General features: G+C 32.0%; 2 protein-coding genes and 3 long non-coding RNA genes across 9 annotated transcripts in view; 4 read left to right on the top strand and 1 right to left on the bottom strand.

The window, feature by feature from the left end:
• Window positions 1-1626: 1626 nt before the first annotated feature.
• LOC139430257 (uncharacterized) lies at window positions 1627-2902 on the top strand. The gene is made up of 3 exons (XR_011640721.1): window positions 1627-1969; window positions 2025-2303; window positions 2367-2902. It is a non-coding gene; the product is annotated as an uncharacterized lncRNA (long non-coding RNA).
• A 6088-nt stretch (window positions 2903-8990) lies between these two features.
• On the top strand, window positions 8991-11209 carry LOC139430028 (uncharacterized). The gene is made up of 2 exons (XR_011640597.1): window positions 8991-9281; window positions 9453-11209. It is a non-coding gene; the product is annotated as an uncharacterized lncRNA (long non-coding RNA).
• Window positions 11210-11453: 244 nt separating this feature from the next.
• On the bottom strand, window positions 11454-13247 carry LOC111424857 (mitochondrial transcription termination factor 5). The gene is made up of 5 exons (XM_023058550.2): window positions 13066-13247; window positions 12783-13011; window positions 12546-12736; window positions 11715-12492; window positions 11454-11661 (listed from the first exon to the last, which is right to left on the bottom strand). The coding sequence occupies exons 1-5, from the start codon at window positions 13178-13180 to the stop codon at window positions 11511-11513; spliced, it is 1464 nt and encodes a 487-aa protein (XP_022914318.2). The 5' UTR covers window positions 13181-13247; the 3' UTR covers window positions 11454-11510.
• A 226-nt stretch (window positions 13248-13473) lies between these two features.
• Window positions 13474-26231, top strand: part of LOC111424761 (NFAT nuclear factor) — a 34972-nt gene continuing 22214 nt past the window's right edge. For 4 of the 5 annotated variants that reach the window (XM_023058430.2, XM_023058426.2, XM_023058427.2 and 1 more), the window contains exons 1-2: window positions 13474-13852; window positions 22894-22950. In XM_023058430.2, coding sequence (XP_022914198.1) covers window positions 13768-13852; window positions 22894-22950 — 142 coding nt within the window. In that variant the 5' untranslated portion in view covers window positions 13474-13767. Of the gene's footprint in view, window positions 13853-19285; window positions 19487-22893; window positions 22951-26231 lie in introns of those variants that run through there. The other variant, XM_023058428.2, reaches the window with a different exon arrangement.
• Window positions 13860-17949, top strand: LOC139430027 (uncharacterized). The gene is made up of 2 exons (XR_011640596.1): window positions 13860-17413; window positions 17509-17949. It is a non-coding gene; the product is annotated as an uncharacterized lncRNA (long non-coding RNA).

Genomic DNA, 26231 nt, shown 5'->3' with positions numbered 1-26231 from the left:
TCCCAACAGTACATGAGATCACCCAGCCAAGACTAATTGCGAGCATCTTTGGAAAAGGGGTGAGAAGTCCCATTTCATGAGGGATTCCTTTCCTTATGAATCTTTACAATAGGCTCTTAGAACACATCATCTAGACTAGATCAACCGGGTATCAGCGGTCGAGAGGGTCAACGGTCACTTATGATGTGGCGATCTACTTAGTTCCGGGTCCCCATGGGATGGGGGATAAAAACACCACTAATCTTTGTTCTCTTAGGAAAGGTATTTATACTGGGATGAATGTGGGAAAGAAGGATTTAAATGGATGGAGAAAACGGTTATAACTGAACACTTCATCTTTTTTGGCAAAACAAACATAAAATACTTCATGATTTATGTAAAAATATTGTTCCCATGCATATCACTATTACATAAAAATTACAAATTTAAATTTAGTCCATTAATAAAATATAACATTTCACTCGATAGTTATCGTCGATAAACGGGTCAGTCAGGTAGTAAGTACCAAGAATATACATTCCTAGCTAACGTATATAGGATATTATTAAGTGCATAAGTTCGTTAGAACCCGACCTAAAACTCAGACACCGAGCCGGGTCCCGATAACGTACATTTCCTTAACAATACGATGAAGAAGGGTTAAGATCACACGGCGACGGACGTCCCCCTTCCGAAATCCTCCAGCCGAAAAGGGTGCTAAAATAGCGGTAGAATATATAGGCGTTATCGGTGATCCCATTTCGCCATCTGAATATGAACGATTTATTTAGATTAGCGACGCCCTAAGCCCGTATTGATGGGTATATTTATTTAGGGGGTTACGTAGATGTTGCGCCAAATCGCGCACTATAATGCCCGTGGGTAGAGCTGTTCACCTGAATTCGATGCGGTGAATTCTGATGCTGGTGTGTGTGAGATCCGGGGGTATAGAAGGTTAATCCGGAAAAATTGTAACGTTCGATTGGATGGTTGTGTAGGATTACGGGTGCAAATTGAGATGGATAAGTCACCCAAAAAATCTTTTCTTAAAAATATCAGAATTTCTTCTCCCAAATCTACTATATGTATACAGTAAAACCTCGATGTAACGGACTAATATGGGGAAGGGAATGTTTGTTATAGCCAAAAGTTCGTTATATGAAATTTTTTCTAAAATTTTTCAATATTTCATTAAATATTAAACAATAATTGTTAAAAACATAAAATGAAATCGATTAAGTTTTGAAATCTAATAACATTTACAAACTACATAATTTAGTAGTTAGTTTAAAAACTAATTCAAACAAATTTTTGAATTTTTGAATTTCTACTTTCTTTACCGATGTTGACGTTTAATTGTCAAGTTGACGTTTAAAAGATAATATTTTTACATTTTGTGCAGATCATTTTGCAATAATGGTGTTCATTATTTCATTCTGATAAATGCTATAGTTTTCCATTTTCCATCCAACTTTCTTATCGATATTTTATTTTTCTTGCTCTATTTATAACCTTTTTTGATTTTTTTAATAATTTTGACATACAAATGTCATCTTAACGTTTAAACGTCATTATGACATTTAAAAACCACAACATATATCCCTAAAATCGTACCAACCTAAATTTTTGGAAATGTATATTGATGTATAATCTGTTTTTTATTTAAATCAATTGTCATTGCCAAATTTTTATAAAAAAACGGTCTGTACCACCCTAGATACCATGTTCTATGACCACGCTTTATAATATTTTCCACTAAATAATAAGTAAGGTTGTGTATATTCTAAACGAAATTGTCACTGATTGTCACTTTAAAGACGAAGCCACTAATCTCTCGTCACTTGGCTAATATCTACGTTTTGAAATTAAAACTAGTGAGCAATATATTAAGATAACATAATTAAGTGCTATAATTAAAATTTGAATATTGTTTAAAAATCAGAATTACTGGAAGAATCTGAGTCTTCCGCTAGTTGGATGATGACAGGAGGTAAATCAGTTGTTAATGAATTTCCCATTATTGTTGTCCAATCTTTTTTAATTAGTTCTTCACAGTGGCGAACACTATTTGCCCACATCTCCGGAGTGTAATGACCAAGAGCTTTTTGCCAAGTCTCCTTGACACGACAGATCTTTTTCTCCGAGCTGGACTGAACATGTTTATTGTAATAAGTTTTTTAAGAACGCCCAACATAGTTCAATGGGATTATATTGGCAATTGTATGGAGGAAGGCGAAGAACAGTATGGCCATGGTCTCTTATTAATTTGTCAATTTCAAAGGATTTTTCAATTTGAGGCTTGTAATAACGATTTTTTATTTAAGGTTGGTTCAAACTGTATATTATGTTCACTTAACCATTTTTTCATATCATTTTTTTTTGTGCAGAAACTTGGAGCTTTCTCGATTTGTTTTGAGTGATATGGAGCATTATCCATTCTACCGCACACTTCGCACCCAAATTATTTAATGCTGGAAGTAATTGATTTTTCACCCATTCCATAAAAATAATTGACGTCATATTTTTATGATAATCTCTGTGCTCCGTGTTGTCACTGAGCAAGAGATCGCAATTTGGCAAAAACCCTGACGAAGTGCCTGCGTGCAAGATTGTAAATCTTTTTCCTTCGCCTTCTGCTCTTTGCGGAATACCGAATCTTTCATTTTCATTTACCCATTGATAAACTTGGGTGCCATTTTCGTAAGTCCAAGTTTCGTCAAGAAAAACAAAAGTATACTCTCCGGATTCTAGGTATTGCAAGTATGTCTTTAAAAATGTAATTCTTTTTGAAACTATATGTTCTATTGCTAATCTTTTTGTATCTATATCCCATAGATTTTATAATTTTATGTAATTTTGATCTACCATTAGTAAAATCACATTCATTTCTTGCAAAATTAAGTAAATCATTAAGATTAAAATACTGTTTTTGTATTTGTCTTCCTAACTCTTCTTTAATAAAATATAAATTATTATCCGTTTGGTAGTTCATTTTACAACGCCCTTGTGTTTTTGGTTTTTTTACAGTTTGATATTTTTTGTAGGTTTGAATAATTTTAAAAACCGTCGTGCTGTGAACCTAATACAATTATGTTGAATATAAATTTAATTTTAAAACTCAAGTGCAATACACATACATCAAAAATACGTGAAGCTTTATCACATATATATTTTAAATTCCTATTTGGTGTCTCCGTCTGTACTTCTTCACAATACCTTATTATAGAGTTTTTTTCGCGTTTAGACAGTTGACATCCCGTTCCACCCTTTCTTAACATTTTTATGGTAGATTTAGCAGCAAAAAAATTATATGAAAATTGTTTTTAATCAATCTTAACAAATTTGATAGACAGTGGTGGCACACAATTAAAGTAAAAGTCACGACATGCGCTTTTACTTTCAATACCAACTTGACGACACTTTGACAATTGATTTAAATAAAAAACAGATTATATATTGATAAATATCGTATATTTCATACAAGTTTTTCTATACCTTTTTTGATTTATAGTAATAAATTTTTTGAATCTTAACCTGAATCTTTCTAGTTCTAGGTCTAGTGTTGGTTCTAGTTTTAGTTCAATAAAAATAATTTCTTATGCTAACTAGCGCTACCTACCATTGTCACTAGAACTAACATTAGACAAATTTGTCATTACGGACCTGTATTTTTCAAAAATGTGCAAATGATCCGAAACCTTCATGTATGACTCATAACCTGTTTAAATACATTTATATCCCTTAATACATCCCATAATATAAATACGGCCTTATAAATCAGCAATTAATGTGTAAGTTTTTTGTCTTTTATAACATTTTTTGCCATAAAGACAACGTCAATATATTTTTTTTACATTTTTTTTTCATCATGTTCAAAATACATAGTTACATGAATACTTTAGCGTTAAATCCTTTCAAATGCATAATACAGGGTGCCCGGAAATTGCGTTCATATATTTAAAGGTGTGATTCTACATAAAAAATCATGAAGAAAAGTTCATATAAAGTGTGTCCTAAAATGCTTCCTAAGGGAGGTAGAGCGCTTTGAAGAAGACATTCAATATGAGGTTATTTCTCATTATTTCAAAAACTAGTAGGGTTAGAAACACGAAATTTTGCATATCCAGCTATTTTTCCGGGGCGAATACGATAATCGAATAAAAAATTAGAAGGAATGTGCAGTTGCGGAAATAAGGGATAGGGGGCGCAATTTATTTCCCATATTTTTTTTTGCTTTGATCTTTTCACTATTTTAACCTCAAAATTAGAATCTACGGAAAAAAATACATAAAAAATGTTCTGCTTATAAAATGGTCTACGACCACTCGTTTTCAAGATAAATGATACTAATTGTAAGTAAAATACTGCACACAAACATGTGTATTAAACTATCATAAGTGTGTATAACATGACATGTGTATAAACCCAAATGTTTCTAGTTCTAGGTTTAGTATTAGTTCCACTTAACTCTAGACTATCAACTCTGGAATGTTAACACCAGAGTAGATTCTTGGGAGAAGTTACTTCTTGTTGTAATAAAAACCTATCAATCCAAGTTTTGTGCTATCTTAGTGTTCTTTTATATTAAATGAAAACTTATATTAGCTAGTAATCAAATTTGCAATGCGAATATAGGCCATTTTAACGGTAACAATTTCCACTGGCCGTACTTATTCACTTACACGCCTCCCTTTAGTTTCCATTAGGGAGTGATTGTCCATAATTTTATAACGTCCCCCCTCAACGTGCTCCGTGAGATAGACACACAACGCCAAAATCACCAGCGATGGTAAATCTCGCACGAAATCGTACAAGTTCGTTAGTCGGAATTGTCCTGGTCGTCACGCCCATCGATGTAGTGCCTGCACAATCCCATATAATTGAAAATATATTTTTTAAAAATGTATGTAAATTATAGTTTGCTAATTTATACGTTTAAAATTAAATCGTTTTGGTAGGTTCCTTATGTCCATTAAGAAGCTTCGTGTCGCTTCCTAACTTAATAGTAACCGCGGCTTAACTTAGTTGTAAAGGACAGTCTTGCATTGATTACCGTTTCGAAAGTGTGTGCAACAGAACTACCCCGTAGTAGAACTGATTTGCATGCAACAGAAGGAGGAGGCCTGCGGCAGCAGGAAGCAATAGCCCCTGGTGGCGGATCGGGGAGCACAGCGACCACGCTTTGGGGTTAATGAAGTGTCCGTGCCCGACGCATAAATTAACTGCTGCAAGTGCAGTGCCGCACCAGTGCACCTGTTATTTCACGTCGCTGGAGATCTCCGTGGCCCCCGAGGGACCGCAAGGGGTGGTTGACCACCCCCGAACCAAGGGTCAAGATGCGGTGTCCGACAGCGGGGGAAGGAGGTTGTATTTGTTAAGCAAATGGCCAGTACCTCCTTCCCAGTTTCCCAGGGCTTGTTGCAGAGGGAGGCATGCACGAAACTACAGCAATGTAATACAGCGGGTTCCAGGCCTTACTGGGCTTCTCCACCTCCTGGAGGCGGAACGGCAACGTTACGGAATTTAATTTCTGTGTTGTCCGAGTAGGTTAAGAGTCTTGCATGCAAATCTGAGTCTGGTCGTAAATTAATTAAGCTTTGGGACACGTGTGCGCTAGTGTGCTTCGCCCGGGAAGGTACAAGCTGCAAGATACAACGGGGAAATTATCTTGAAATTCATTTATTATTCGCAAAAATACGACTTTAAACTTAAATGTAGATTGAATTGTATTCAATTATACCTCTTGTGTCGTACATTTTAAGTAGTTAAAAAATTCAGTTAGAATTTAACAAGACTAGTTTACCTACATCACAATCCAGTTCACCTTCCTCTAATTTTAATTCATACACTTTAGCAATTGTAACAGCTCCCGACCTCGAAAGTACTGGTCTTGAAACGTAATCTGTTTTTTCTCGACGTCATTAACATGACCTAAATCAAACGTAGGACATTTCCGATTGGACTTGGGCGCAGTCCAGGTACGCGACGCTACCGTTGTCAAAAGGATTGTAACAGAATAGCGAATAAATTTTAAAGTTTCCTATTGTCCAACGACCGGAAAGTACGTTATGCTGCCGTTGTGCAGTTTTGTTCCGTGACCAGCCGGCTATCAGGATATCTAATACGAACTTAAGGATTGGCCAGTTTGTTTTTTTTTTGGTTCTCTCTGCCGACTTAATGCGGTGGAAAAGTGGACATTACATAAATTAAGACCTCACAAACGGTCCCGACAGAGACCGGTCGAACCGAATTTAGCATATTGATGGAAATCTTTTTTCGTTTAGCACATATTAAAAGTAAATGTTAGAATTTGATATTTTCCAAATGAAATAGTATATCTCACAATAGGGTAATGAAATGTAAATGTTACGAAAAAAAAGGTTTGTTGAAGCTGATTCAATTTTAATTAGGAAAACGAGACGATCGTGAATCATCTCAGTTGAAAATTTTCAATTTTCCTCCAACGAATATATTAATAAGTAACTACAAACGCTCGTTGAATATTAATTGCGGAACCACACCTGGTAGCAACCCGTTAAACCGTCCGTTTTCTGAACACGTACAAAGATGACCGCTTGTAATAATTTTTGCGGTTACAACCCATATTTAAAAAGAATTGTATTAATTTATATTTTTTGATATCTTCGTTGTGCTAAATGATGAAAAATATACTGGTTAAGCTGACCAGGGAAAAAAACCAGTTTTTATAGTTACCGTTGAAGAAGGGCAGTGTTTATTAAATTGTCATGACACGCTGGTAATCCTCGTATGGCCGCTGGGTCATTTATCAAAAAGCGTCGGTCTATGACGGTATCCTTGGGTGTGCTACGCTAATCCTTGGCGCACGGACGCAACTTTGACTCAAGTGTCTCGACTGACCACTTTATTAAATTGTCTTCAGGAAAATGCGTGTGGTCACGCCTCGTATAAACCTGTTAATGATACCTAATAACCAGTGTTACGTTAAAAATTTAATCCGACGTGATAACACTTTTAACGACGGTGTTAATTATCAAAATAAAAAAGATCTTACTATAACATAGAAAATCCATTGCGATTCTGGCGAATTGGGCATGCGTGAGCTGACCCAGGGTCACCTTTCGATTGAAATTCAATTAACCCTCGACTGAAAGCACGGCAACCCTCCAACCTATCTTTTGTGCTGGATGCCCTCACGGATTACGTTTGCAAATAGACGATGATTGAGAAATTCAAATTTAATATATCCATTCAAACGCAGACCGGTTAATGGAAATTGAAAACTCCAATCGCCAAGTAATCGCTAATAATCAAATGATAATAATAAATAATTATTAGGGTAAAGATTTAAATTTAAAAATCATCCTAATTTATCATATTTATAAGTAAATACGCAAAAACACATTTGTTAATTTATTAATGTGTCGTGACAAAAAAGATCCATACGATCGTCCACAAGAAGTAGCCAGAGCAAAATAAATGACGCCAAGGGTTCCAGAACGTCACTTTTTGTTTAGACGCCTGTATACACATGACGGCGAAGTAAACAGAAACCATAGATACGAGAAAGAAGCGACGGAAGAAGACCGAGATAACTGTGCGGCGTTGGAATAATTAATAAGGGGTGACGATTCGGACACTGTGGATGATATACTGGGATGTTAAGGGATCGGGAAGGTTCTGACCACTGCCCATCTGACCTTTACTCCGGTGAACTGTACCTCCAGCCATACCGAAACCTTTATAAAAGGATTAAGAGATATCCTCCACGCAGTTTTCCCCTTATTTATTGTATATTTTTGACAAAAACTTTTCAGTTAATATAAATTAGTACTAATATTAAATTTTAACGACTTGTTTACCAGATCGTAAAATATATTCTATTTGCATTAAAAAGACCGTTAACCTTTTTAAAACCTATATACGATACTTATCAAACGGTAATTTCTCATGTAAGAAGGGTATTTTATTATAAACCTTGGTCACAATAATAGAAACTGCATAATTACCCTTTAAATCAAGCGTCCCAACTCGCCCGAAGGAATATAAGGAAGACCTCTTGAGGCTACTAAAAGAAGGAAACAATAGTCCTGAAAGAAACGGACGGTAACGAATTTTCGTTATCCTTCTACTTTCTTCTGTGTGGTAGAAAAAAGAATCAAGTCGCAAAAAGATACAAGGAAATAAATAACAATAAGGAAGTCCGGGTGTCTAAGGGGTCACTGGGTTATCCTAGGGTCACTACCTATAAACTGGAGTGGGCTTTCATGCACGGCATTTACCTGCGGTGACCCCTGGGGTGGTCCTAACCCTTCATCTAGTTCGGCCCGCATGGATGAAAAGAAGGACTGCCCGAAAGGACGCCGGACACTTACATGATTTGCAGCACGCTAAAAACTGATACATACGGTTTAAATTGCAGGCCCGCGTCTTAAATTTGTCCGGCGTGCAGTCAACCGGTTCGGGTTTAGGTGCGGCCCGCCTTAAAATATTAAATTAAAACGACCATGTCACAAACGGACCCCGTGTTGGACGATGATTTTTTAATTTGCCCTTTCGAAAAAAGGGCCCAAGAAAACTGTTCTTTAAAGTTTGCCGTAGGGCACCAATGCAACCTTTTGACTGATGTGACAGTTTTATGACCAGGTCTTGTTTTGCATAATCAAAACCGTTTACCGGATCGTAACTTATAACGAATAAATATGTACCCAAACAAGTTAGCTTATTTCAACTTAAATTGGAAACTAGCTCCAGTAATCTGGAGGAATCTTATTATTCTAATTAACGTCCTATTTTATGATGCAAAATATTAGCATATGGTTGAAATTCAAACTACGCCTTCACTCAAACCAAATCAACTATCCCACCGATATTAAAATATGCAAATATTCGCATTTGGACCCATCCGCTTTAAGAATAAAATAAAATTAATAAAATAATTAAATTTTTACACCACTTAAAATTAATAACAACCTTCTTCGCCCAAAAAAAATCTTCAATGCCATTGTTACCAATCTAATCAACTTGCTCCGCACAATACAAGTCAGTTACAATTACGATTTCTTATCTTGATGACGATACCTTTGCTAAATTCAAAAGAATCTCACCCGGTGATCAACTGACAGCACCCCATTATTCCAAATAAAATATAGATCAGTTCGACACAATACTCAGCAATGTATCATGAAGGGTACAACTAGAACCCCAACGTTCTCAGGGGTGTCCGAGCATCCATCATCATCAACAATGCAACCTATGTGTGCATCCCCGTGCAGAAAACCTAGGATAAGGTGCACAGCTTCCTCTTAAACTCTCCGGACGTGGTAAGTAAAAGGAGAACGTCCTTCCCCCTTTTTTTTCTATTTATAAAATAACGAAGGGTGAGATTCGCGATTTGTGTTACTATGTCAACGGCCAACGAAATAAGAATGTTGGAAAATAAATTTAAAACCCATAATAAAGTTTAATTTAGTTTAAATTTTTTTTTTATTTAGAACCCAAATGTTGTTGACGACGTCGAAACGAGAATCATTACAAAGGTGCAAAACCTCATTACGAACGGTCATTAGCAGCGGGCGATGGCGTGAACGGAACAAAAGGAGATACCGCCGAAATATGGACGCGACGTTGCTTGCACCACGATGGGCGACGAAAAAAAAATTGAAAGAAAAATTAAACGAAAAAAAATTTCAAAAGAAAAATTAAAAGAAGAAGAGAAATAAGAAAGAGCGGGGGGACGAAAAGAAGAGACGATCACACCGCCGAAAGAGACTGCACATCTCGATGAAGGCCAAGGCCAAAACGATGCGCCGTCAAGGACGACGCCGATCGCGAGTCTCGTCTGCAATAACAACTTTGGTCGAAATTCGGTCGAGTTATAAGACTTTTTTTTCTGGTCTTTTTTTCGTTCGAGTTTCTGAGAACCTATTAATTTCAAAAGAAGCCGCTTCGAAATAGCTACTACATGCATTGAAATTACTCACCTACATGTAAGTGCATATTGCATTCTGAGAGATTCCAACGTTAGATAACAAAACATTACTTAAAAAAAAATTAAAATTTATCAAAGAATTTTTTTTGCTTCAAAAAAGTATTGTAGCGTAACAAATCCGAAGAGAAGACAAAAAATAAGACGAGGTCGACACAATCGAACGTGGTGTAAGGGTTGATTAGGGTTAAGGTGGTGCGGGAAGAAACGTAAAGGGGTCGGACTCCGGACACAATCGCCGATTGTCAGAGTTAACTGGTCAACTCGGCCCATCTTCGGACCCTTGTCCTTCAATTGCAAAATTATTTTTATTTAATTTAACCATTGTCCGAGTCCAACTACCGGGTTCTTCCCATGGTGAACCCGTCAAAAACATAGGTGTAACGAAACAATGTGTTCTTGTAAAAAGAAAAAATAAGGAAGTTAACTTTTGAATGTTCGAACACTTGACAACGTGGGAAATTAAAATTACTACGATACTACAATACCTCGGAAAAAGTTAATTTCACCAAACCAAGAAAGCCATATAGACAACAGTAGTAAAGGAAAATCATTTTCCTTAACCGTTTTGATTCTGGATATTATCGAAAAACCTACAAAATCTCTATCGTGCAATATTTATTAAAGTTCTGGGTATTACTAGCCATAAGGTAGATGGCACATCGTTACATCTATGAGAGTAAGAGTCGATAACAAAAGAGGAGAATTATAAATGGAGTTTCAGTGGTTGCATTTGATAAAGTAGCATTTTATGGTAATGACGTGGTCCGCTGTAGTGCTTTTCCTAGACTGGAATTAGCAAAAATATCACCACTATTAAGCCAAGATGTAATTTTTTTGAACAAGTAATGACCCAACCTGTATCCAAGAGAATTTTGTGTAGAATAACAAGTTTTTAGGAGACCTGTAGTTAAATACTTGATAAAGACATTATTATACAGTACAATATTATTATTATACTTCCAATAATTAGCTGTTTTAAGTGCTCTCATTGTCTAACAGCAGGATATATTTGCAAGATACAGTTAGCAAATTGCCACTCCTTCGTTCCTAGTATGCAATAGCATCTTTATTTCTTGGACACTCCTATTTCTTGGTTTTGTACCCACTTCCATTTCTTCACCAGGTGCAGCTTCCGTTCTTCCTCATCCAAAATTAGCAACTGTATATCTATAAACATCCCTAACAACACTAAAACAAAAAATATAAAATAGAGCATATTATGTATATTTACTTATATTATTAGATAAACGTCACCGAGAAGTTAAGAGATTAACCCAGAGTAAAAATTATTTAAACCTATTTATATAAATTCCATTCCTTAAAAAAACCAATGTCATTTTTGTTGTTTGATGTTCAAATTAGCTATACTATAATAATCAATATATTAACGCCACCTTACAATTAATTGTTCAACTAAATTCTTCTATTTCTAGTTGATAGATGTCAGTATTAAAATAAAGGATTTTTAAGGACTCTATTTTTACTTGTAAATAAATTTAAATAATTTAAAAATATTAAAAAAGTTTTATTAAATTTCAGTCTCCTTAAAAAATTTGTTTTGTTACTTATTTGTCCATACTCCATCCCCTGTAAAATGATGAGATTTTTCTATGATATACGGAATCAAATTTAACTTATTCGTTTCTGAAAGATTTCCATATGACAGATCTTTCATTAAATTAAGAATCCTTAAAGCATCTCGTATTTTGCTTCTAAAAAGTGAAAATAAATCAGCATTTTTATTACTACCATAAAAAAAACTTACATTGGGTATAAAACTATGGGTAAAACGTTTAAAATGGCTTCATTACTAAAATTTTTCTGAAGAAATTTAACTGTCGTTTTAATCTCGAGAAGAGGAATTTCTAAATAATGAGGGTGTTTCTTTAAACCATTTTTCAAAGTATCTTTATCTGCATTTAATAAACCTTTTAATAATAAAATAACATCATATTTTGCGTTCATATCATTTCCAAGTTTCATTTTATTATCAAATAATTCCTCATCATCTTTTTCTAAAGGATTAACAGTAAAACATTTCAAATCCATATCCTTCATAATAGACATTCTATACCTTGTTCTGTTATAATGCACAATTAGTTTCAATATGTTAGGATTTCCTCTTAAAATATTCAACTCTGGAGTACGTTTCAACTCATTTAATCTAAATAAAACCGTTTTAGGCGATAAACAGAACACATTCATGTGATTTTTTATAAATTCATCTGGAAATTCTTCTTTTTTAAGTATTTCATAAATCTTTTTAAAATTCCTCGGTAAAATTGTTGCTAATTTTGGATATCGTCTCATAGCTACTTTCATATCTAAATCATGCATAAAAGGCATTTCTTTTATGATCGTTTTAGGGTAATTAGGATTGGTTATTAAAACATAATTAAATCCGAGAAGTTTTTTTGGGGGAAAACCTATGCTTAAAGCAAATTTGATATTTTCTGAGATATTTTGAAAACTTTTATAATTCAATGTACGATACTTTCTAAATGTTGTTTCTATTTCTGTTGGTGTTGCTTCTAAGCGCCATTCTATACATTTAATAATAAAAGTTAAATAAAATTAATTATTTTCATTAACAAACCTAGATATTTCTTTATAATTACTGCATGGATTTTCGCAACCATATCTTGTTCATTATATTTATACCCAATCAAAAAATCTGAGGGTTTTGGATCTAAATGTGTTAAAAGATTAGCAAAAACATTGCAATCTTTTGATAAAAATGACATATTTTTTAGTGTCTTCACAGTTTTATAAAGTAATTTCCTAAAACTACACAAAAATAAGTAAAAATATAAAATTAAATTTCCTTAATTACTTCACTAGAACAGTTGGAGTTACATCCTTGAATCCCACCTCCTTTAAAACAAGACATTGATCTTGTAACTGCTTACATGATCTTCTTAAAAGTACACCGTTATTTATAATTTCTTCTTTTGTAAATCCAAGTGATGACAATAAATTTACATTTTCAATTATATTTTCTTTATCTACTCGTGTTAAACCATTAGATTTAACTAATTTTAAAGCGTAAGATTTTGATAATCCTAAAATAAGGTTGTTTTTAAATTAATTAAAATATAATAACATGTGATTCTAACCTAAACATTTTTGGATGGTATCGCATGATTCTTGCATCGTTGAATTTAAACGATTTTGCGAAAGTTGTGCGTACTTAATACATTTCAGAAATGAACTTAATTTATTTATATACATTTTTAATTGAAAATTTAATTTTAATTTTTTTTTAGGTTATGTTTACATTTTGATTTATTTAGTTGTCATACTGTAAGGCCATCTATACATGACAAGGCAAAGTATTGATTACAAAGTTTCGTTAAAAGAGGTCACTAGTAAAGAAATTTATTTATTGTCTTTTTATAAACAAGTTTACTTTTAATTATTAATGAAACTTTGATAAATGTATTTAAAATAAACATAATAATCTTTCGGTGAATAATAAAGAAATATTTAAGAACAATAAGGGGTTATGTCAAGTTTAACAAAAACATATGGTAACTCTGATTTCGCTTAATAAAACGTTTTTAGGATTGTTAGTTTTTCACCACGTGTTATTGGAAATAGTTCGAAATTTTTTTTGATTCTAAAGAAATTCTTTTATACGAATTAGAATTCTCTTTCGATCACGTGGTTACTCTAATACGAATCATGACCAATCAAGGCAATCATCGTCGGCGAAAACATCTATGGCGGACGATGGTGCTCGGATGTTCCGTGTTTTTTATTGAATTACCTTAACCTAATTATTTTTCGAATGTAATAGTGACCGAGTGAGTTTAACAATGGGACCTAAAAAGACATCGAAACCAACAGTTCCAAATAAAAAGACCGTAAGACCGAGTAAATCTACGAAAACCGGGAGCAATGGTAAGACTTCATTTTTTGTTTTGACCTTCGACACTAAGCGAGATTTCGATTATATTTTTATAAATTATTTACATAAACATGCTGTATTATCTTCGAGGTAATCGCGGGAACATATTGTTTTTGTCACCAAGTGTGGCTAGTTGTTATTTTAAGATTGTAGTTACTGTGGACTTTTGATTTATTTTTAGGTTATGGTTTATTATGTCAACTTCAAATATTTACGATTGTATATTGTTTAAGAAAAAAAAAACACTTTAAATTAACGATTAATAATGGATAATGAGCTTGTTTATCTAACATGGTACAATTTTGTTTATGATATTAATTTTATTTTTATGTAGTATAATTTATTTCCTTATAACATAAGATGAGTCATAAATTTGTGTTAAATGTCAATTTGACAGTTTCCGTCTTGTTGACAACTTTAATTTTTATTCAAACTGTCAAATAAAGTAAATTAATTAAAATATGAAGACATGAATTTACAGGAACACCTCTAAAACGAATTCTTAACTCGTCTAAAACGTTTCTAGGAATGGGTTAATTTCGTTCAAATTGGGCTTGAAATTACATTTTTTATAAAATTAACTAGAGTCGTATATACAGTGTTTCCCAAAAGTAACGCACAAATTCCCATTTATTCAGAAAAATAGCAGTAACCATACGTAACCATGGCAACCAATTGTTTCAGATACTTTATTAATGACAAAAATAAAAAATATGTTTTGGAAGATAGAGTTTTAGATGCCTAACAGACGGATATTAGGATCAGAAAATTAGAAGTGTAAATTAATTTAGAAATGTCCAAAATCTATTTACTCTATATGGAGGGTAAACACGCCTGTTGTCGATCACTTAAGACAAATTTCATATTCAAAAGTCGATAAAAAGTGGCCTTAAGGACACTATGAACTAACTTATCTGTTTAAATTAAGATACGCAAAACATTTTCATTTGTAAATCAACACCGGGTCAAACTAGAACAAAATAAATAAAAAAATATTCTAAAGGAATTTGAATAATACCAGGTGAAACCATTTTTTTCATCAATTAAAAACCTCATCTTATCTTTTATAACGGTTTAACTGACGTCGATTAATTGTATTGATTTGTAACGGGTGTGACAGTGTAATATAAAAGCTGACGTCTTTATCTTATTAATCAACATTCGTTGCGACTTGAACTTTCTGTCAATATCATTTTCTTTGGTTAATTCCCTCGCTGTTACTAAGGATGATTGGAAAACATTTTCTTGGTAATTATCAAGCCAATGTGTCTTCGTGTTGTATATAGGCATTTTTTGCCTGCTACAATTGAACTTCCTAAATGATAAGAGCAACTACAACTAACTAACCAACTGACAATTTGTTGTATTATCTGCTAACGGCTTCCGCCGATTCTATACTGCATTCACATCTAGTTTCCGCAAGCGGTTTTATCGATAGCACTCTGACTCAAGCCGGCAAATAGAGTATATAGCCTTTGTGGCAAACCAAAAAAAGATTTTGCTTGAATACAAGACTCCTGGGATGAGTGTATCTCTCTTAGGTGATGATTGATTAACTTAGTGATGAAAAAGTCAGAAATTGGATTAATATCAAGTACACATTTCTGGAGCACTGGTTCTCTGCACACATTGGTTTCATTATCATGTCGCATTATCATCTCACCAATACCTGGTATGTGCGCTCTGCAGTATTTCATCGTGCTCCAGATGTTCCCCAGTGGAAATGTTCTAGTAAGTATGAAAATCGATGACAAAAAACTTGGTTTAACTATATCAGAAGCTGTTTATCAGTTCATTGTACATGGAGCAGTATCTGTGAATAATACTTGGGTGGCACTTTGATGGCATTCTTGGCAGAGTTGACGTTAAATCAGAAAATATTGTAAAATTATGTATGTATATGAATACAAAGGATTAAGAAATGTGGGAAGCCATAGTGGCTTTGCTTAAATTTAATCTACGGGTGTGACATTGTGAAGTAACGGGTGTGATAGTGTAAAATAAAAGGTTGTCGCAGTCTGGATTTAGATAACGAAAATGTCTGATTGAAACACTTTCTTATTTTTTATACTTAAATATTAAAATGAATTCAGGTAGATATCAAAAATTTATTTTTAGTTATTTTTGAGATTGTTATCGAATTTATTAAAAGTTGTTGTTTAGGAGTTATTATCAAAAAAGGTTTTGAAAGCGAACGTGATCAGTGAATGGACTACAAAAAATAAACATTTTGCGACACTTTAACCGCGATTTGACGAGCCATTTGGACTATGACCTTATTTTTAAAATTGAGTCCCTGCTTTGTTTTGCGATTATGTATTCGACAAGTTAATGATGGTTAAAAAAAACTTGTTTATATATCATTCTAAAATGAACATAAATCAACCGGTATTAAAAGTGCGTCCTTGAACTCTCCGCGATTATTTTCGTAGAATTGATCAAACACAATTTTTATAAAGAGGTTTAAAGAAGAAAGAAATCCAATATAAATCTGGTTATTGATAGAATAGGTTATAAAATTGTATAAAAGGTGGAGTTTTTATTTATGTAGTTATTTCTATTTATTTTTTTGTATGTTTTCATATCATTGAAGGTTGCCTTTTCAATTTTCACCGTCAGATGGTAGACGTTTTGTGCTGGTCCGCTTTGATGAAACTCACGGGAGCGAAACTAACCAAGCATAATCGAGTTGACGCCAGATTTGGAAAGTGGTTTTACAGGTGTATGTTTTGTTAAGGGTCGCCATTCGACCTTTCTTTTTTCCTTTCGAACTTTTAAATTAACCTCCCACGCTTTTTTCTCGTTTAACTTCACACTTTTAACCCTCCCCTGTACAAAACGTATAAGTAATTTGTTTTCGAACATTTTTAATCCGACCTTCACGTTATCTTCTTTACATTTATTACAAAAACAGCTTAAACCAGGCGATAACCAGATTTAATCATGAATGAATATTATGTACAACCGCTAATGACGCTCTAAGTGCTTCAAATTTCGTGATTCACGGTGTAAATTTACAACGTGTGGGGTGATATCGGACGTATGTAGTTTTGTTGCACAATTATTTATTAAACGATCAACTCACTTTGGATAATATTTAATCTAGGGAAACATAATAGGATTATAAAGTAGTTGTAACCTTAAACAATTCAATGATGAATAATGCAAACTTGGTTTTCGTTTCTAGTAATAAGTAAACACCATAAACTATGCCTTTGTGACATTTTCACTGACGTCGATCACTTAGAATTGTATTAAAATTTTGTGACAAACAATGACTTTTATCGTTTTATTTTGGAAAATAGGAAGTTTACTTTTATCTCGTAATTTTTATCACGATTCTTACGAATCTCGTTATTTGAGATGATTTATACCAAGCATTTTTTATTTGGCTCGTTTGACTTGGAGTCGTGCTCAATGATGGTGATGACTCGTTAAACACGATTGCAGCATTGACGTCATACAAGACCTCCTTCTCTCTCCGGCGTGTTGAAAATATCGAGCGTGACAACCAGCTTAATTCGGGATTATTAATGGAAAGGAATTACTAATGAGTTAGTATTGTTATCTTTTTTTGTTGATGAAAAGGGAAAGTAAAAAATAAGTTAAAAAATTTGGTGTTAATATTTTTATTAATTATAAAATTAAGGTGATAAGAGGAAGTGATAAGGATTCTGGAGCAGATCAAATCGAGGCAGAAATTTTCAAACTGCTGGATGATGTGGCTGTAAAAATGCTTTTGAAGAAGACTAAGGGGGAGATTGTAAACTAGGTGGCCCAACCAGGTAAATGAGATAACACCATTCCGCTTCAAGAGGTACAACACTGCCAGTTATGGAGGAATAAAATAGAAGAATGCTCATAAACATGGAATCACTTCTTAGTTATGAAAATACGACGCAGAAGAAGAATATTAATATTAATTAAGAATATTAAGGTCAAGAAAAAATTATAAAAAAGTTGTTATAGGCCTGATTAAATTATTTTTATGCAAATAGCTCCCAATACTATCTTTTAAATTATTATTTTATTATATTTTCATGGTTATACACAATATTTAACCTTTCAATAAATTATAGACTACGGATGATGTAAGAATTTATAACTAATTCAGGTGTGGTTATTTCTAGAGTAAATCGTCATAAATCATTTTTATAAATCCCCCTTTACTATACATAATGTGATATCTTAATTTGTTATTCTCACGGTGTATAAGTGGACATTAAAAATTTTAATTGATTTTGTAATAATAATCATTTTGGAATTCGTCAATGTGGGTTAATCTATAAAAAAATGTTAACTTCAGAACGAGGTCATCAATTAACGGAAATTTTAAGGAAGGTTACCGATAAAACTTGTCAATCATTTAGTTTTTCTTAAATAAATTTGATATTGAAAATTATCGTAAAAGATTACACAAAGAAGTGCTTCCTTAAACATTTTATTTCTTAAATCCTGTGTTAAGGTTAAATCTGTCGGAACTAAATTGAAATAAACATTTATTTTCTAGGAAATGAAGATTTGCAGGAAGGAAATTAAAGTTGTGTATGTCCAACTACGTGGAGCGCAAATTTTCTTGATAGTAAATCACTTAAAAAGCGCTTTATTGAACTTTCGTTTATTTAGAAAGACATGAACTTTTTGTTTGTTTGAGGTGATCTATTTAATTTGTTACGGTTTATTACATTTTTGTTAAATAACTTGGTTTCATGTATTTATTTAAGAAGACTCTTTTATTTGTTTATAGTGAAAGTTTATGTCAATTTGATCGTGTAAACTGACTTGATTTACATTATCTGGGAAATTGGCACAATTAAATTGCAGCAGTTGCCGCTAATTATAGTAATTAACACTAGATTGCGTACAATTTATATAGCAAATGCGGTAGTGGAAAACACGTTATATCATCAAATCGAAGGAGTTAGGTTTTATGTACTTTTTAGTTTGACTTAAATAAGTCAAAATAAATCATAAAATCAAAGTATTTTATTATTATTATGTCATACTTGCCAAGATGATCTACATTATCCTTTATAACGATGTCAACACGTCGTTTTAAATCCTTTTTTATACACACGAAAAATATTTAAAGTTCAGAAGATTTACATAAACGGGCAACCAGAATTAAGCGGATACTTATTTACGCCAGAATCGCGTTGTTGAGTAGGTATATTTGCCTGACCTTGCGGTTTATTCAGTCTATATATAATTAATGCTATTTTTAAATTTTCTACGTCAGCATTTGTTTATGTTTTATGCGTTCTTATGTGAGACAGTTGTGATAATACAAAAGCCTCATACATACAAATAATGCATCCAATTTTATTTAAATACATTATCATTATCGTCCCGAAAATATCGTATTGAAAATAAAATAAATACCCGACGCTAAAGAAAGCGAATATCTTTTAACAACTCAACATTGCAAATCACCAATTACGTCTAACTGAGTTGTTTACTACTACGTGGTTATTAACGATTATATCTCCGATCCCGATACGTCTAGTAAATCATTTTAGTCTTAAACAAAGTTTCGTATGAACTCCTTCTTACTGTATTCCGTTAAAAACGAAACGGAGATCGTCCGTCCAGGTTGTTGCGAGATTTCAAAAAATGTAGAATTAACGGTAAGACAACTATTACCCAAAAGGTTTCTACTTTAAACATTTAATTAGTGTATTCATATTGTAAGTTACGGAAAAATACCGAATTTGATTACGAAATTGTTGACTTGTAAACGTTTTTGGATTTATTATAGTATTAATTATCGACAGCGGGGTAATATAGGACAGTGGCTGCTGCTTCGTGATAAATTTACCAAACAACATGTTTTGTAATGCAAACGTTGTCGTGTTTCTCTCTCTGCGTGGTTAATATGGTCGTTAATTGTGATTAAGTGTATATTGTGGATTTGTTATGTCTTTACTAAGAAGGGCATCTATATAAGTGATTATAAGAAACCCAGATAGAGTGTTATAATCATTTTGTAAGTTTTATTTCCTAAACATTGAAATCACCAAAAAAAAAAGTAAATAAATAAACTGTTGCATAATTCAACAATTTTGTTTTATTCCAAATTTTATAATCAAATTGCAAACCTTTAAAAAATGTTTGAATATAAAATAGCATAAATATATTGAATACGGGGAATCAACAAAATTAAATAGGGAACTGGCCAACACAACACGAAGACGTAACATTATAAGCTCATCTACTATATGTGTCTCATTACTTTACAAAATGTTGTAAAGTGGAAGATAGAAAGTGGATAAACACTTGGGGAACACGACGCAAGAGAACAACTTCAGAAGACCAAGTGCCATACGAAATAACCATCTGTTTATGGTTTCTCAAGTAATAAAAACAACAAGTTGAAGAACGACTAAAGACCAATAAGGTGTCTCTTTCACCTCGATAAAAAGCAGCAATTTGGAGTTTATACAAACGATACTTTTAACATGCGGAAGATAATACTCAAGAAACGTTACTTTGTTATTCATAAAATACTTATAAAACAGGTTTCTAAGTCAATATTATTTATTTATTAATATGACCTTTTTCAGAAATACAATAAATTTTTTTATTAAGTTTTTTATCTCCTTCCAAAATATTGGGAAAATCTCTTTATCTCAACAGTCTCTCAAAAAATGCTTGAGTTGCAAAGACGAATTGCAATGTTAAAAATAAAAGAGTTTTCTTTTAAAGGAAATGGAGTATCTCGACAAGAAAAATGAAAGCATTTTTTTATTGTAAAGTTGTTGCCATGAAGATACCATAACCAACAAGGCTTTAAAAGTGTCTCCATCCGGGGGGATGAAAATAAACTTTTGCAAAACCGAATATAAAAGAAGAAGACTATACATGAGTATACAAGAAAGGTCAACAAGATAATAAAACGAACAGATGGACCTGTTTGTTTCAATTGGATAAAGACAAGAGAACCAAGTGTTTCAATTGCAATAATTTTTTTAATAATTAGCTGAAAGTTAAGAATCGAAACAACATCGAACCCCAGAGAGTTAACATAATAAAGGAAAAAAGTGTGCAGAAGTGATTATTAAACAATTAATTAACTTTTAATATTGCACACATGTCTGCAACAAAATAACTGAATATTTGTTCTGTATATATGTAGCTGCATAAGAAATTGAAGGAATAGTTTCATTTCCAGTATTTGAAATAAATTTTCCTCTCTAATGATTTACTTCTTACTTGAACAATTTAAAATATTTTAGACTATAAATAAAAGAAAAAGAATGATTAGGATTTAAATTTTTCTCACTATATATAGTCTTCAAATAATTAATTACTCCTATTATTTAAATATTTCAATTATTTTAAATTCTAAAGCTGCTACTAGTTATTAAGTAATCTTGCTTAATAACTAGTTAGAGGTGATTTGGTGATTCATCTAATGCTGTTAAAAAAAAGATGTATACAACTAAGTACTATGTTCGTTTTGATGCAATTTTAATTGCAAAAATTTCAATAGCAGTTTGATTGCATTCGTAAATTTTGTTTTGATTTTTTTTGCATTCGGAATTTGCTGAATACTTTTACCTCAGACATGACGATAAATGAATCGTGAAGCATGTTTTGACACTTGATGTTGATTAACGTTTCTATTCAACGCCGATGCAATTCCCTGCACACACGTTGAATAACCGCGATATAACTTATAATTGTGTTTATTATGAGCGATGTCTAGACAAAAATACGTCCGATGTCGTCAATTCCTTTTAACAAAAATAGTCGTAAACTACTTTACTACTACGTTTAATAAAAAAATCTTAAATGTTGGTAATAAGTAATAAAACAACATCTTAATTATAACGATTAAGTCGACAATAACATAAGATTGATGAGCGCGTGTATTTTAGTGTTTCTAAGTATCCGTAATTAATTTATTCTTATAGGTGCAAAAAAAAACAAATACTTTTTGATGGTTTAAACCTTCAACTTATAATTACATTACACGAGTATGACGGCTGGACCAAAATGGCAATAAAGAACAAACTACTTTTATGTGGAAACCTACCGGATGCATCAAAAATTCCACGGTTGAGATGCACATTATTCTCGTATGGTCAAAAGGTTGATGAACCTTGAAGAAACAAACATTGACAAAACAAAAACTTTAAATTGTTTATTTTATGTATTGTTTGTTTTAATTTTTAACAAAATAGTGGAATAGTAGAAAACGAGATAATCGTTCGTGACAGACCATTAGAAAACAAGAACAAAATTATAAAATTTATAAATTTATTTATCGCATGCTAATTATCAGTGACTAATTTAAGTCCTATTGAAAAGTCATATGAAAGAATGGAAAAGTAAACGTTTATTTTCAAAATTAACCATTTTTAATTGAAATGAAATTTGTTTTAAAACTACAATTAATTGTAGTAATGTTTAAATTTTTAACAAAGGCAATTTGTATTTTAATGAGTTTTTTTAATGATATGTTTAATAATTAATTTGTTTGTATTATATCTTTCTCATAGATTTTTAATACAGTAAAACCTCGATATAACGATTCGTTAGAACGGAATTCGGATATAACGGACAAAATATTTCTAGTGATAGTGCTACTATAAAACTAGAACTAATACTAGATCTAGAACTAGAAACATTCGGGTTTAGCCGCACGTCTCTCAAGACGGCTAAACCCGAATGTTTCTAGGTCTAGTGTTAGTTCTAGTAACAGTGCTAGTGTTAGTTCTAGTGACAATACTAGTATAAAACTAGAACAAATACTAGACCTAGAAATATTCGAGTTTAGCCGTGCCATTAATTAATTGTATTTATTATTAAATCACACAATTATTAAATTAAATTTGTACTCTGTAAATTTTTTTTTTGTTGAAATATTGCAATTTTAATCGACCTGTTAAATTCCATTTGAGGTGTAAATTGCTGTTAATTTCATAATTTGTAGACCTCCAATCTTGTTATTTATTTCCTTATCGCTACATAACAAGATCATCAATAATAGATGTTTTTTTTTAATATTTTGCGTCATCGTTGTTTTCAGGAACGAAAAAAGCTGAACAAGAATCCGATCCTGAAAAGCCTTCTACTTCGAAAGATGGTAAGTTTCAAAATTAAAAATTTAATGTATGTATCGTTTAATACCTGAAACGAGAACATGTGGATTGCACAAACTTTTGTGCTACATGTTTTTATCTTCCTTGACCTGTTTTCAAATGTAATTTAAATAGAAATTTATTCCTATACTTTATCTCGTATAAATATATTAAAGTGTAGAAAGCCAATAATAAACTGCAAATCGTTAATTATTGTCGTTTATGTCTAATTCTGTTTATCTAAATATGATTCAATATCGTACTTTGAACTATTTACAAAGGCAAACAGAGCATTATTTATTACTAGAACTAAACTATGAACACTATTTCCAAGTATTGTTTAAATTTATAAAGTGAAAGTTATTTATAAAACGGTGCTCTATTTATATTATAAAGAAAAAATAATACATAATTAACATTTTACATTGCGATTCTGTTATGGACATTTACAGTTTCGCGATTAAACATTATCAACAGGAAAAAGTAAACAATTTCTTGAAGGTTGCAATTGCACCGAAGTAAATAACATTTTATAACATTCTCAGCCCAATTACGAAGGGAATGTATTCATTTACATAAACACGCCGCAGTTCACACAGTTCTCGAGTAGAAAGTTTATTTGGCGAATATAATTTCGTCAAGTATCAAATTTTTTTTTTTAATCACTCAATCAAAATAAAATATATAAATTTTCATATTTAAAGCTATAAAAACCACTTTATGATTTAAATTTATTATTTCAATTCAAAAGATGATTTGTTGTTACGAAATTTGACCATTTGATTGTTCACAATTGCCTTAACTGTTCCAAATATTTAAATTGGCTGTATTCTCTATGTGGGCCAAACGGGAGATGAGTTTTAAAAAGTCTCCAAAGCGGCATCAACAGCGCTTAAAAATATGTTTTTGTACGTTTGGTCGAAGAAGTATTCTAAATTGCGATCAAAAAGTTTATCAAAAGCGTATCAAGTAATGTGACCCGGACTTTCGCTAGTCAATTGTGGCGTGTGGAAAAAATGTCGGCCATCGAGACATCTCCCCGTTATGGTTCGCGCTCAATAACAAGCTGTAGATTGATGTTAACGAACTCAATAGGTCAAATTTGTCAGATTGATAGCTACAGTGTAATGGTTATACACAAAGAAAGCACGTGACCGTCTTATCTATTCTTTCAGACTGAAAACAGATGTATTCTTATGTTGTTAAAAAATTTTAGTTTAAAAAGCACAAATACAAAGTTCTAAAATTAAAACACTGGTATTTCTATATTAGAATTTACTTATGTTATCACTGATTCTTTTAATTGAGATGGTACGATATGAGATAAGTCAATTAAATTTGAAAGAATCTGTATTGAGTACTGATATTTTAATTGTTTTCAAGTTGTTGACAAAAACAATTCTATTTCATTTTCAGTCAGTTTTTCCTTGTTGTGATAACATGTTTCTGAAATTATATGTTAAGAATATTTTATTTTTAATGTGTTTTAGATTTTTTTGGAAAGCAACAAAGTTTCTGTCAAGTAATTTTTCAAGTTTCCCGTTTCAAGATTTGAGATTTTTATGATGACTTAAGTAGGCATATGTTGCAGGTGTGTTGCCCTATCATTTTTCTCTGTTGTGTCATCTTTTCAATTTCTGTCTGGAGTACTGGACAGCTTCTGTTATTTCGGTTCCAAGTATTTGCAGTATCTATCTTCTGCCAATAATACTTAATCTTCTGCAAGCAGTTTCTAGACTATTAAAACAATATATAGACTTCTATAGACAGTTTCTGTCTTCTGCTAACAATATTTAATTTTCTGCCAGTAGTTTCTAGGCTACTTCAAGCTGTATATAGACTTGTACAGACACTATCTATCTTTTGCCAACAGGTTCTTGACTATTAGATTTTGTAACTAATTGTAAATCCTTAATTAAAAATCTAGATATATTGAATTTGTAACGCGTGTGACATTTTTAAGTAAATATTTTCAAAAAAAACTTTAGTAAACCGTATATTTCAGATAAATATATGAATTTCAATTGAATTGCAAACGAAATGTTATCGTTTTCTTTTTCATAGAAATATTGGGTTATGATAACGTTGCAACTAAACTCCAATTTAATTGTTAAAAATTGTTTTCACGTTCCAATTGGATTGATTAAACATAAATCACCCTTTTTTTTAAAGAAAAAGTATAGATTAGAAAGTATAAATTCTTGTAAAACTAAACCAACATTCTTCTAAAATTAGTGTTTGATTACATAGTTTCCTTTATGTTTTTTACTTATGCGTATATTTGATTTGATTTATGACCAACCTCGAGTGGGGAGATACTCCTAAGCACTCGTAATCTGTGACCTTGTTCTTATGGTTGTTGTATTGATTTTCCTAATACACAGTCAACGTACTTGTTATTAACACCATTTTTATTTAACATTTATTATGTCGTTAAATCACATACGAGTAATTCTTCGATTTAACTTAGGTGTTAAAATATTAAATAAAATTTTTTCTTCTTTAAAAAATGATTTATCATGTTTCCGCATTTCAAGGCAATCACGGTTATGGGGGACGATTTCCGGAAGAAGTGAAAGTAGTATTTCCAGTACTGCAGGTGATTTTACTTTTTAAACGTAACACAAATTTGGTGTGAAGTTTTCTTTACGTAAAAGTTTTTTTTAATGAGCTTTCAATTTTGACTAAAAGAAACGTTTTTTTATATCCATTAAGAGAGGTTAAATTGTCTAATTTTTTTTACATAATACTAAAAGATTTAATTTAATATCTGTAGAATACGATAACAAAAAGCATCTTTATCTAGTTAATAGTATCTACTTCAATGCGGGTTTAGTTCCTTTTGTACTTGTGCAATCCTCGAAACGTTTAAGTTAATTTGGGGTAACCTTTTATCTTTCTTATCTTATTTTTTGTTCTTGTTCTCAGAATATCGTATAGCGTGTCTAAGATTCGTGCAGTTTTTATTCGTGCACTGCTTTATTTACCACGATCGTAATTCGCACTAATTATTTAAAAGCATTCCAACGATTACGACATTGAATTACTTGGCTCTTATCTGACAGTTTCGTTGTGGCCACCCTACCATTTACAACGTTTTTTCTTAAGGCCCTTTTAATTTGGATTCTTTAGAACGTAAGTGATTTTCATTCATATTTTATTCACTTCACGCTCGTTGTAATTTGTAATTGTTATCGGATAAAAACAATTTTAGAATAAACTAATTCATCCTAGATCAAACTAGATTATTCCAACATACTTATTATTATAATTACAGTTTTATAGA

The sequence above is a fragment of the Onthophagus taurus genome, chromosome 6 (genome assembly GCF_036711975.1).
Source record: "Onthophagus taurus isolate NC chromosome 6, IU_Otau_3.0, whole genome shotgun sequence".
Classification (NCBI taxonomy): Eukaryota; Metazoa; Arthropoda; class Insecta; order Coleoptera; family Scarabaeidae; genus Onthophagus; species Onthophagus taurus.
Note: the sequence above shows the minus strand (reverse complement) of the source record. Positions and strands in the feature narration are given on the sequence as shown.